Here is a 13,562-nt window from a genome sequence, read left to right as displayed (position 1 = left end):
CCACCACTGACGTCAAACTAACAGGTCTATAATTGCTAGGTTTACTCTTAGACCCCTTTTTAAACAATGGAACAACATGCGCAGTACGCAAATCCTCCAGCACTATTCCCGTTTCTAATGACATTTGAAATATTTCTGTCATAGCCCCTGCTATTTCTACACTAACTTCCCTCAATGTCCTAGGGAATATCCTGTCTGGACCTGGAGACTTATCCACTTTTATATTTCTCAAAAGTGTCAGTACTTCCTCTTCTTTGAATCTCATAGTTTCCATAGCTACTCTACTTGTTTCCCTTAACTCACATAATTCAATATCCTTCTCCTTGGTGAATACCGAAGTAAAGAAATTGTTCAATATCTCCCCCATCTCTTTTGGCTCTGCAGATAGCTGTCCACTGACTCTCTAATGGACCAATTTTATCCCTCGTTATCCTTTTTCTATTAATATAGCTGTAGAAACCCATTGGATTTACTTTCACCTTACTTGCTAAAGCAACCTCATATCTTCTTTTAGCTTTTCTAATTTCTTTCTTAAGATTCTTTTTACATTCTTTATACTCCTCAAGTACCTCATTTACTCCATGCTGCCTATAATTATTGTAGATCTCTCTCTTTTTCCGAACCAAGTATCCAATTTTCCTTGAAAACCATGGCTCTTTCCAATTGTTACTGTTTCCTTTCAACCGAACAGGGACATAAAGATTCTGTACTCTTAAAATTTCACCTTTAAATGTCCTCCATTTCTCTTCCACATCTTTTCAAAAAAAAAAAACGGTCCCAATTTACTCCTTTTAAATCCTTTCGCATCTCCTCAAAGTTAGCCTTTCTCCAATCAAAAATCTCAACCATAGGCCCAGTTCTGACCCTCTCCATAATTATATTGAAACTAATGGTATTGTGATCACTGGTCCCGAACTGTTCCCCAACGCATACCTCTGCCACCTGACCCGTCTCATTTCCTAACAGGAGGTCCAGCACCACCCCTTCTCTAGTAGGTACTTCTATGTATTCCTGCAAAAAACTATCCTGCACACATTTTACAAACTCCAACCCATCCAGCCCATTTACAGAATGTGTTTCCCAGTCTATGTGTGGGAAAATTGAAATCTCCCACAATCACTACCTTGTGCTTCCTACTAATATCTGCAATCTCCTTACATATTTGCTCTTCCAATTCTCGCTCCCCATTTGGCGATCTATAATACACCCCTATAAGTGTTGCTACCCCTTTCCCATTTCTCAGTTCCACCCAAATAGCCTCCCTCGACAAGCCCTCTAATCTATCCTGCCAAAGCACTGCTGTAATATCTTCCCTGATAAGCAATGCAACACCTCCACCTCTTGCCCCTCCAATTCTATCACACCTGAAGCAACGAAATCCTGGAATATTTAGTTTCCAATCACAGCCCTCCTGCAACCATGTTTCACTGATCGCCACAACATCATACTTCCAGGTGTCAATCCAGGCTCTAAGTTCATCCACCTTTCTTACAATGCTCCTAGCATTAAAATATACACATTTAAGAAACCCACCCTCTCTTATTCTCTGTTTATTTTCTTTTTCTTCTCTCTCCCCTACATTTTGGGTCAGAGTGCTACCATTCTCTGCCTCCTGCCTCACACACTGACTGCTAGCTTTCCCAATTTGAGTCCCTCCCCCCAACCATACTAGTTTAAAGTCTCCCCAGTAGCCTTTGCAAATCTCCCCACCAGGATATTGGTCCCCCTCGAGTTCAAGTGCAACCCGTCCTTTCTGTACAGGTCGCACCTTCCCCAAAAGAGGTCCCAATGATCCAGAAACTTGAATCCATACCCACTGCACCAGTCCCTCATCCACGCATTTATCCTCCACCTCGCTCCATTCCTACTCTCACTGTCGCGTGGCACAGGCAGTAATCCTGAGATTGTTACCTTTGCAGTCCTTCTCCTTAACTCTCTACCTAACTCCCTAAATTCTTATTTCAGGACCTCTTCTCTTTTTTTACCTATGTTGTTGGTACCTATATGTACCACAACCTCAGGCTCCTCTCCCTCCCATTTCAGGATTTCTTGGACACGTTCAGACACATCCCTGACCCTGGCACCAGGGAGGCAAACTACCATCCGGGTCTCCTGTCTGCGTCCACAGAATCGCCTATCCGACCCCCTGACTATAGAGTCCCCTATTACAATTGCCCTCCTCTTCTTTTCCTTACCCTTCTGAGCAACAGGACCGGTCTTTGTGCCAGAGGCCTGGCCGCTGTCGCTGCCCCCAGGTAGGCTGTCTCCCCCACCCTTACTCAAACATGAGTACTTATTTTCAAGGTGTACAGCCACCGGGGTACTCACCAGTCCCTGCCTCTGCCCGTTGCCCTTCCTAACTGTGACCCAGTTTTCTGTCTCCCGTGGTCTTGGAGTGACCACCTCCCTGTAACTCCTTTCTATGACCTCCTCGCTCTCCCTGAGCAGACAGAGGTCATCGAGTTGCTGCTCCAGGTTCCTAACACGGTCCCTTAGGAGCCCCATCTCGACGCACCTGGCGCAGATGTGGACGTCTGGAGGGCACTGAGACTCCATGACCTCCCACATCTGACATCCAGAACAGTAAACTGCCCCGGCCCTCATTCTCCCCCTTATCCTGGATACAATAAAGCCTTACCCGGGATACAAGCCAATCAGCTGCTTCCTCTGGTCCTTTCCACCAATCAGAGGCTTCCACCAGACTCCTTCTCTGGAAGTGAGATGGAACGTTGCAGATTTGGGTAACTCACAGCTCCAGGTAAATCCTCCTCGCACCAACGGCTCCCCGGGCCTCTGTAGAAGCAAGCCCCGCGCTGTTTTTATACTCACAGCTCCAGGTAACTCCTCCTCGCACCAACGGCTCCCCGGGCCTCTGTAGAAGCAAGCCCCGCGCTGTTTTTATACTCACAGCTCCAGGTAACTCCTCCTCGCACCAACGTCTCCTCCTCGTTTTTATACTCACACCAACTCCTCCTCGCACCAACTGCTCCCCGGGCCAAGCCAACTGATCTAGTCTTCAATTTCCTTGATCTCTATCCTGTTTGATGTCTCATTTTCACACCTTAACCTTCCATATCTGTGTCTCCCTCTCCCTGACTCTCTGTCTGAAGAAAGGTCTTTATCCAAAACGTCACCCATTCCTTCTATCCAGAGATGCTGTCTATCCCGCTGAGTTATTCCAGCATTTTGTGTCTATCCTCTTATGCTTTTTAATAGACAGGGGCTGATTAGGGACAGTCAGCGTGGGTTTTATACATGGGATTTTGTATCTTATTAATCTGATTGAGTTTCATGAAGAAGTCACCAAAAAGGTTGATGAGGTCACATGATGTCTATATAGATTTCAGCAAGGTCTTTGATAAGGTTCTGCATGATAGGCTGTTCTGATAGTTTAGACGCATGGAATTGAGGGAGAGATCACCAACTGGATAGAGAATTGGCTTCGTGGGAGGAAGCAGAGGGAGATGATAGAATGTTTTCAGACTGGAGGCCTGTCCCTAGTGGTGTGCCTCGGGGATCAGTCCTGTGCCCATTGCTGTATGTGGTTTATATCAATGATCTGGATGAGAATGTAGAAGGCATTAGTACATTTGTAGAAGACACCTAAGTGGGTGGTATAATAGATAGCAGTTTATCAAACATTGCAGCAGTATCTTGATCAGTTGTCTTCTAATATGTGTGAAATGTGGCTGATGTAAAGGATATTAAAACATTATGTTTCTGACAGCTCTCGGAAAATAAAATAATTTCCACAACAAAAGAAATCATTGCCTTTCGTAAAGCCTTGCTAAATCCAATAACAGGTCTCCAATTTCGACAGTTGGTGTCACTCAAAGGAGATTTAATGGAGAATAATGTGATTTTCTGGATTGAAATTCAAAAATATAAGGTAATTTAAATGTAACATAAAAACAATTAATAGTTCAAAACCTCTTGTTTTTATGTGAATCATGTGTGTGCGTGTGTGTGTGTGCTTGTGCGCGTGTGTATGTGTATTTGAATGAATACTATTCTCTGTAATCTACATAAGCAGCAAAAAGAATACAAACCCTTCACCTGTGATTCATTTTCCCTCAGGACATGTGCCATTCCAAAGCCAGTGATGAAAACATTCAGAATAAGATCACTGCCATTATTAATTGTTTCATCAATTCCAACATTCCACCAGCTTTGCAAGTTGACATTCCACCAGAATGTGCATATAAAATTATAAATGAAAGGCAGAAACAGGGAATATATATTTTCAGAGAAGCACAGGTATGTGACGAAAAAGGGTGTGAATGAGATCAATAAGGTAGCCCTATAACAACCTGCTAATGTTCTGCTGAGAAGGTTCATGAATGTCATTAAGATGGGATTTTTTTAAATTTGCAATTGATTGGAGATCAGCAAATTAATGGAAAGGATATTTAGAGATAATATATATAAGCATCTGGATAAACAGGGTCTGATTAGGAACAGTAAACATGGATTTGTGCCTGGAAGGTCATGTTTGACTAATCTTCTTGAATTTTTTGAAGAGGTTACTCGGGAAATTGATGAGGGTAAAGCAGTGGATGTTGTATATATGGACTTCAGTAAGGCCTTTGACAAGGTTCCTCATGGAAGGTTGGTTAAGAAGGTTCAATGGTTGGGTATTAATGGTGGAGTAGCAAGATGGATCCAACAGTGGCTGAATGGGAGATGCCAGAGAGTAATGGTGGATGGTTGTTTGTCAGGTTGGAGGCCAGTGACTAGTGGAGTGCCACAGGGATCTGTGTTGGGTCCACTGTTGTTTGTCATGTACATCAATGATCTGGATGATGGTGTGGTAAATTGGATTAGTAAGTATGCAGATGATACTAAGATAGGTGGGGTTGTGAATAATGAAGTAGATTTTCAAAGTCTACAGAGAGATTTATGCCAGTTGGAAGAATGGGCTGAAAGATGGTAGATGGAGTTTAATGCTGATAAGTGTGAGGTGCTACATCTTGGCAGGACAAATCAAAATAGGACGTACATGGTAAATGGTAGGGAATTGAAGAATGCAGGTGAACAGAGGGATCTGGGAATAACTGTGCATAGTTCCCTGAAAGTGGAATCTCATGGAGATAGGGTGGTAAAGAAAGCTTTTGGTGTGCTGGCCTTTATAAATCAGAGCATTGAGTATGGAAGTTGGGATGTAATGTTAAAATTGTACAAGGCATTGTTGAGGCCAATTTTGGAGTATGGTGTACAATTTTGGTCGCCTAATTATGGGAAGGATGTCAACAAAATAGAGAGCGTACATAGGAGATTTACTAGAATGTTGCCTGGGTTTCAGCAACTAAGTTACAGAGAAAGGTTGAACAAGTTAGGGCTTTATTCTTTGGAGCGCAGAAGGTTAAGGGGGGACTTGATAGAGGTCATTAAAATAATGAGAGGGATAGACAGAGTTGTCGTGGATAAGCTTTTCCCACTGAGAGTAGGGAAGATTCAAACGAGGGGACATGACTTGAGAATTAAGGGACAGAAGTTTAGGGGTAACATGAGGGGGAACTTCTTTACTCAGAGAGTGGTGGCTGTGTGGAATGAGCTTCCAGTGAAGGTGGTGGAGGCAGGTTCGTTTTTATATGGACGGGAACGGAATGGAGGGTTATGGTCTGAACGCAGGTGTATGGGACTAGGGGAGAATACATGTTCGGCACGGACTAGAAGGGTCGAGATGGCCTGTTTCCGTGCTGTAACTGTTATATGGTTATATGGTTATATACAAGGAATAGGGTGTATAAAGATATATTAGAGAAGAAAGTTATAAATTAGGAGCGGATTGAGACTATGAGTTATCCCAAAATGGGTATACCCTACATGTATGTAAACTCCCAATTGTGGAGAGATGATGTGCAAGTGCAACTATCTTTATAGGAAAACTAGATCGTGGGACCAATGTTAGGAGGTGGTTCGGCGGGGGGGGGGGATGGGGGGGGGGGGGGGGGGGGGGGGGGGGGGGGGGGGGGGGGGGGGGGGGGGGGGGGGTGCGGCGTCAGCGATCACCCCCGAGGGGAGGCTTGGGCTGGACCCGATGAGAGTTCAACCCTCCCCTATTGGCCCTCCCCACTCCCTGCCTTGTGCACAAACAACAGGATCGTGGGACCAAAATGCAACCAGAACTTGATGAGCAGCCCCTTCAGATATTGGTAGAGGGGCAGCAACCTCGTTAACGTTGGCAACGTCCCATTGTGATGTCATTGTGGCAGTTGGCAGCCAGCTTGAGAGCCTATTGTTACTATTGGCAACGTCCCATTGTGATGTCATTGTGGCAGTTGGCAGCTAGCTTGAGAGCCCATTGTGATTGGTGCACTGTGAGAGGCATTGTGACATCATCACTGTGAAGAGGCTGGAAGCTGTCTGTAAGTAAGCGGTTTTGGCTGTTTTAAAAATTTCAACGATTAAGAACTTCGGAAATTTAGGCGGAAATGCGACGGTAAAATGTTTATCACCATCAGGGGTAAAATGGGAGTAGGATGTGTGAAAATGGGAAGGCTGTGGCCTAGCGTTTGGAAGAAGATAGGAATTAACCGGATTGGCACATGCACACACACACGCACACAGAAACAAGATTAAGTCTTTTTGTTATATAGCGATGATCTTTGCATGGAATGGAGTGATATGGACCATGTACAGGCAGAGGTTAGTTTACTGTCATGCGTGTACCAACATCATGTTCCACGTGGCCATTGTTATCCGAAGGGTTGTTCCTGTGCTGTACTGTTCTATGCTTTATGATGTAACAATTATACTGAAACATGGCTCAAACTGGAATTTTAGTGTTCCAGGATAAAGTCCAGAAACAATAGGGAAGTAGTCAAGGTAACGGGGTGTCAGTATGATGAAAGAACATATTAGAAAATTGGAGTGTAAGTATATCATTGAGAGGTCAAGAACAAGATCCATTTGCTAAAATTTAGGCAATGGGATATTCAAGAGGCCACCAAATAGTGGAGGTGGGGTAGGGAAATAATGGTGGAGGATTTCAGTTACCTTAGTATTGATTGAAATACTGATAGAGTAAATGCCAAAGAAGGCAAGGACTTCCAATGTTTAGAAGCATTTCCTTGATGAATGTTTCCAGGCCTGCAAAGAAGGTGGCATGACCATCAGGACATGTACTGTTTTAAAGCCAGTCATGAAACCAATCAGAATAAGATCACTGTAGTCACTAATTGTTCCTTTAATTCCAACTTCCCCCCCCCATTATTGCAGAAAAAGCAAATATAATCATAAATTACAGATGACCAAAAATGAATTTAAGGTTGATTCCACTTCCCAGAAAATTCCCAGGGAAGTTGGAATTAAAGGAACAATTAGCGACTACAGCGATATGAGAATGTGAAATAACAAAATGCTGGAAACATTCAACAGGTCATTCAATATCTGTGAAAAGAGAAATAGCCAGGTCAAAGACACTTAATCAGCATGGAGAAAGTGAGCTGCAGAAAGAGCAGTCAGGCAGAGAACGGATAGGAAAAAAGAAATAAACATGATTGGGTGAGGCCAGGGTTGCTGCGGAAACCTTGCTGGCAGCAGCATCACAGGCTCATAAACTTAGACAACACACAAAAATATGTTCTACATAAATTACATATAAACTCAACAAAGGAAAATACTATGCAAAAAACCAAGACATTAGTGCAGAAATACACAATTAGAATATGTCCATTTTTGTGCTCGATGTGATCCATAATGTTCATTGCCGTGTATAAAAGTTGTGCAGGTTGCTTCAACAACCCTAATTGTTGTAAAAAAGTAGTTGTTCCTGAACATGATAACAGTTCAGGTTTCTGTATCTACTGCCCGATGGCAGCACCAAGAAGTCAACATGGCCCAAATGGTGAGGATCCTTGATGATAGATGCCCCCATATTGAGGTTGCATCTTATGGAGATGCCTTTGATGGCAGGGAGGGCTGTGCCCATGCTGAATGTAGTCCACCCATTCTGCTGTTTGCTGTGGTCCTGTGGATTGGAATGCCATACCAGGCCATGATGCAACCAGTCAGGATACTTTCCACATTGCACCTGTATAATTTTAGTTAAGGGGCTGTCCCACTGTACTAGCTAATTCAAGAGCTCTCCCGAGTTTAAAAAAAAATCAAACTCGTGGTAAGCACGTAGAATGTACGTAGCGGGTACGTCGGAGCTCGGGACATCTCTTAGCGGCTCGTAACGCTAACGGCAGGTACCCGGGAAACGCGGTAAGCTCGGGAAGACTCGTGAAGATTTTTCAACATGTTGAAAAATGTCCACGAGAGCCCCGAGTACCTACGAGCGGCTATTACCGTAATTCTCGGTTTTCCGAGTTTGAATTAGGGGAAACTCAGGAGGAGTCTTGAATTAGCTCGTACAGTGGGACAGCCCCATCAGTGTTTAGTGCCATGCTGAATCTCTTTAAAGTTCCTAAATAGTAGAGGCATCTTCTTCATAATTACATCTGTGTGATGGGCAAAGCACAGGTCACCCAAGATGTTAACCCCCAGGAATTTGAACTAACTCTCCCCATCACCAACAGCACCATTGAAATCTGCTATGTGGTCTCTTAACTTTCCCTTTCTGAAGTCAAGTCACCTTCATCAAGAGCTTCCTGAAGTAAGCTTTTGATGCATATCCAGCTCATAGGTTAATGAGGGTGATTAGTGAGAGAGAATATGAACAAAGGAACTAAAAGCTGCAAAATGGCCAGCAAGTCATGCTGTGCTTGTGGATAGAGAGAAAATTAGTTAATGTCATACATGTGGGATTTATAGCAGAACTGAACTTGTACAAACAGAGAAACTAAGTTAGCTGAAGTTATGGTACAACTTTCTAAAACATTGTTTCGCCACAGAGTGCAGTTACAGTTCCGCACACCAAATTACAGGAAGGGACGATGGCACTGAAAGAATGCAGAGGACATTCACCAGAATGCTGTTTCGGAAGGAGCATTTCTATTATGAGGAAAGAGTGGAAAGGCTGGATTTATTTTCCTTGGAATGAAGGAAGCTGAGGGGTGACATATTAGATGAACATAGTGTTATGAAGGGGATGTCTAAGGCTGACAGTGGGAAATATTTTCTCCTAGTCGAGGAAACTAAAATGACAGGGCACAGTCTATATAAGGAGCAAGAGCTTTTTCACCCAGAGCAAAATACACTACACACCAGTCCTAAATTTCTAATGTTGTCCTAAATTTCAGCTGTTATGTTGAATTCCATTATATAACATAAAACTATTAAAATGTATATATTTTTCCTATCAGTGCAGGATCTAATTCCCTTGGCTGGAGAATCCAGAACGTGCAATTAAAGTACATAACCATATAACCATATAACAATTACAGCACGGAAACAGGCCATCTCGGCCCTACAAGTCCGTGCCGACACAAACTTTTTTTCCCTTAGTCCCACCTGCCTGCACTCATACCATAACTCTCCATTCCCTTCTCATCCATATACCTATCCAATTTATTTTTAAATGATACCAATGAACCTGCCTCCACCACTTCCACTGGAAGCTCATTCCACACCGCTACCACTCTCTGAGTAAAGAAGTTCCCCCTCATGTTACCCCTAAACTTCTGTCCCTTAATTATGAAGTCATGCCCTCTTGTTTGAATCTTCCCTATTCTCAAAGGGAAAAGCTGATCCACATCAACTCTGTCTATCCCTCTCATCATTTTAAAGACCTCAATCAAATCCCCCCCTTAACCTTCTGCGCTCCAGAGAATAAAGATCTAACTTATTCAACCTATCTCTGTAACTTAGTTGTTGAAACCCAGGCAACATTCTAGTAAATCTCCTCTGTACTCTCTCTATTTTGTTGACATCCTTCCTATAATTGGGCGACCAAAAATTGTCCAACATACTCCAGATTTGGTCGCAACAATGCCTTGTACAATTTTAACATTACATCCCAGCTTCTAGACTCAATGCTCTGATTTATAAAGGCCAGCATACCAAAAGCTTTCATTACCACCCTATCTACATGAGATTCCACCTTCAAGGAACTATGCATGGTTATTCCCAGATCCCTCTGTTAAACTGTATTCTTCAATTCCCTACCATTTACCATGTACGTCCTATTTTGATTTGTCCTGCCAAGGTGTAGCACCTCACATTTATCAGCATTAAACTCCATCTGCCATCTTTCAGCCCATTTTTCCAAATGGCCTAAATCACTCTGGAGACTTTGGAAATCCTCCTCATTATCCACAACACCCCCTATCTTGGCATCATCTGCATACTTACTAATCCAATTTACCACACCTTCATCCAGATCATTGATGTACATGACAAACAACAAAGGACCCTACACAGATCCCTGAGGCACCCCACTAGTCACCTGCCTCCAACCCGATAAACAGCCATCTACCATTACCCTCTGGCTTCTCCCATTCAGCCACTGTTGAATCCATCTTGCTATTCCTGCATTTATACCCAACAGTTGAACCTTCTTGTAAAGAAGTCTCAACAACACATTGTCTTAACTGTAGCTTTTATTAACTGTTCACATAATTGCTATACTAGCTGTACGTGGTCTGTCACTGGAGCTAGAGAGAGAGACCCCAGGGAGGGAACATGCAATTATACACCTAATAAGGGGAGTGGTTAAGGGTGGTGAGGTCACTATGTTAAAGGCACATGCACTAGCTATCTACATCCTTCCTCTTGGAACAAAGCAATATAACAGTGACAGGGCGACCACGTCTCATGCGCTACAAGCAGGCATACAATGATTACAGAGCTAAACAAAATCCCCGTAGCGAACAGGCGGCTTGACCAGCCTGCCTGACCGGGTGCGAAGCTCGCCACCTCCTCCCCCCGCAGGAACAAGAGCAGCCGGGGCCGGGGCAGGCGAGCGAACCGGGGATACAGGGGGAGAAGAGGCAGGAGAAGACCCACCCGCCGGCGGGGTAGAGGGAGAACGAGGGCTGGGAGGCGGAGACGGGGGCTTAATCAACGGCGACGGGAGGGATCTGGGCACCTGCGGAACGGTAGGAGCGGAAACAGACAAGGGAGGGGAGAAGGGGGCAGCAGGCGGAGGTCGGGGCTCGTTAACGAGCAGCAGATGCTGGCGGGAACGGCAGTAGATGACCCCGTCGTGGTCCACCAAGTAAGACCGCGGTGAGCCGGCATCACCGACCACCGTGGCGAGCTTGTAGTGGCCAGAGGCAGTCTGCATCCGGACGACCTGGCCGGGAAACAGGGGCGGCAGGGGGCGGCAGGACTGGTCGTGGGAGCGCTTCTGCGAGTCATGCTTGGTGGTGATACGCTCCTGGACAGTAGCAGGGGGGAGAACAGAGGGAACAAGGGATTGCTGGGCAACAGGGAGGGGGGGGCGAGTTCTGCGAGACAGCAGTCGTTGTGCCGGCGAACCCAGGGCAGGGTCGCGGGAGATGTTGCGGAGACTGCACGCTCCGCCAGGCCGTTGCTTTGCGGGTACTCAGGGCTGCTGGTAAAATGTTTAAAGTTCCACTGAGAAGCGAAACGCTGGAACTCGGCACTGGTGAACTGGCCGCCGTTGTCGGATTGGAGGCGAGCAGGGGAGCCAAACGTGGCAAAGTGGCGACGCAGCCTCCCGATGACAGCCGAGGAGGAAAGGGAGTGGAGTTGGTCGACCTCAAACCAGTTGGAATAGGAGTCGACGAGGACCAGGAAGTGTTTCCCACGCCACTCGAAAATGTCAGTAGCGACCGCCGTCCAGGGGAGATCAGGGGCAGGTTGTTGCAGCAGCGGCTGACGTTGTTGATGTGGGGCCAGGCTGTTGCAAGAAGGGCAAGCAGAGACCCACTCCCGGATGTCGTTGGCCATGCTGGGCCAGTAGAACTGGCCCTGGGCGCTGGACAGAGTGGCCTCGGCCCCAGGATGACCGTTGTGGGCAGACTGAAAATAGGCAACCCTCAGTGACTCGGGCACTACGACCTTGTGCCCCTTAACCACCACGCCGTCGTGCAGGACGAGCTCATCGCGGACCAGGAAGTATGGGACTACACTGGCCGGCAAGGAGGAGCGGCGTTCAGGCCAACCCTGGATGATGATGTCGGACAGTAGCTGCAGGGTAGGATCCTTGGCAGTGTGGGAGACGAGGGACTGCATCTGCTTGGAAGGCACAAAGTTGACATTAAGCACCATTAGGTCCGACGACTCGTAGGGGTGGCGGGCAGAGGAAGGCAGAGGGGCGCGGGACAGTGTGTCGGCAACGAACATGTCTTTGCCTTTTCGGTAAACGATGGTAAAAGTAAACCGTTGCAGCTGCAACATCATACGCTGCAACCTGGAGGAAGCAGCGTGGATCGGCTTGTTAAGAATGGTCACTAGCGGCTGGTGATCCGTTTCAATCGTGAAGGTATTGCCCAGAATGTAGTCCTTGAACCTCGAGCAAGCAAACACCACAGCAAGGAGTTCTTTTTCAATTTGAGCGTAGCGCTGCTCGGCAGGGGTCATGGTGCGGGACGCATAGGAAACGGGCAGCTGCTGACCGTCGTGGAGCTGCATGCAAGCGGCGCCGAGGCCAAACTTGGAAACGTCACAGGTGAGAACAATGGGGTGCTGTAGGTCAAAAAACTTGAGTGTGGGGGTACTGACCAGTCGGGACTTCAGGACGTCAAAGGCGCGTTGGTGTTGCGGGAACCAAGCCCAGGCAGTGTCCTTTTTGATGAGCTCCCTCAGGGGCGCACTCAGTTCGCTGAGGTCGGGGATAAACTTCCCCAGGTAGTTCACCATGCCCAGGAAACGCTGCAGAGCGGGCACATCGGTAGGAGGGGACATTCCAGAGACGGCAGCAGTTTTCTCCGGGTCGGGCTTCAGCCCCGAGGCGGTAAAGACGTGGCCCACGTAAGTGACTTCTTTAACGCGGAAGCGACATTTCTTTGGGTTAAGTTTCAGATTAATGTCCCGGGCCCGATCTAGGACTTTACGGAGGTTCAGGTCGTGTTCAGCCACGTCCTTGCCATAGACCAGGATGTCGTCAACTATGATAGCACACGGCAGACCAGCGAACAGCTGCTCCATGGTCCGTTGGAACACCTCACTGGCAGAGTTGATGCCGAATGGCATGCGCAGAAATCGAAATCTTCCGAACGGTGTGCTGAAGGTCGTCAGGTAGGAAGAACGTTCATCTAACGGTATCTGCCAGAAAGAGCTTTTGGCATCGAGGACCGAAAAGACAGTGGCCGGGCCAACCTGTGCAGCGACGTCCTCTACTGTGCGCATCGGGTAGTGCGGGCGTTTGATTGCCAGGTTCAGGTCCTTGGGGTTGATGCAAATGCGAATCTCAGATTTGTCCTTCTTGGCTGCCACCACCATGGTGGAGACCCACCGGGTGGGCTCGCTCACCTCTTTCAGGATGCCCTTGGAGACCATGTTCAGTAACGCAGACTTCACCTTGTCCTTCATGGCGAAGGAGACGTGGTGTGGCGGGCGGACCACAGGCTCTATGCTGGAGTCGACGACAGCAATCTTGTAGCAGCTGGGCAGCTTGCCCAGCCTGTCATCGAAGCGATCAGGGTATTCACGCAGGGGGTCCATGAGGGTCTGTACCTGATGGATGTCGTGATGAAAGGAGACCAAAC

The 13,562-nt window shown here is 46.6% G+C and overlaps 1 protein-coding gene across 1 annotated transcript in view; it reads left to right on the top strand.

Annotated features, from left to right (window-relative positions):
• LOC129695995 (regulator of G-protein signaling 22-like) overlaps positions 1-13,562 on the top strand; it is a 152,716-nt gene that overhangs the window by 126,620 nt on the left and 12,534 nt on the right. Inside the window, exons 25-26 of the mRNA XM_055633416.1 lie at positions 3,728-3,889; positions 4,078-4,257. Of these exons, the coding sequence (XP_055489391.1) occupies positions 3,728-3,889; positions 4,078-4,257 (342 nt within the window). The remainder of the gene's footprint in view (positions 1-3,727; positions 3,890-4,077; positions 4,258-13,562) is intronic.

This window comes from Leucoraja erinacea, chromosome 4, assembly GCF_028641065.1.
Source record: "Leucoraja erinacea ecotype New England chromosome 4, Leri_hhj_1, whole genome shotgun sequence".
NCBI lineage: Eukaryota > Metazoa > Chordata > Chondrichthyes > Rajiformes > Rajidae > Leucoraja > Leucoraja erinaceus.
This window is presented reverse-complemented; position numbering and strand designations above follow the sequence as displayed.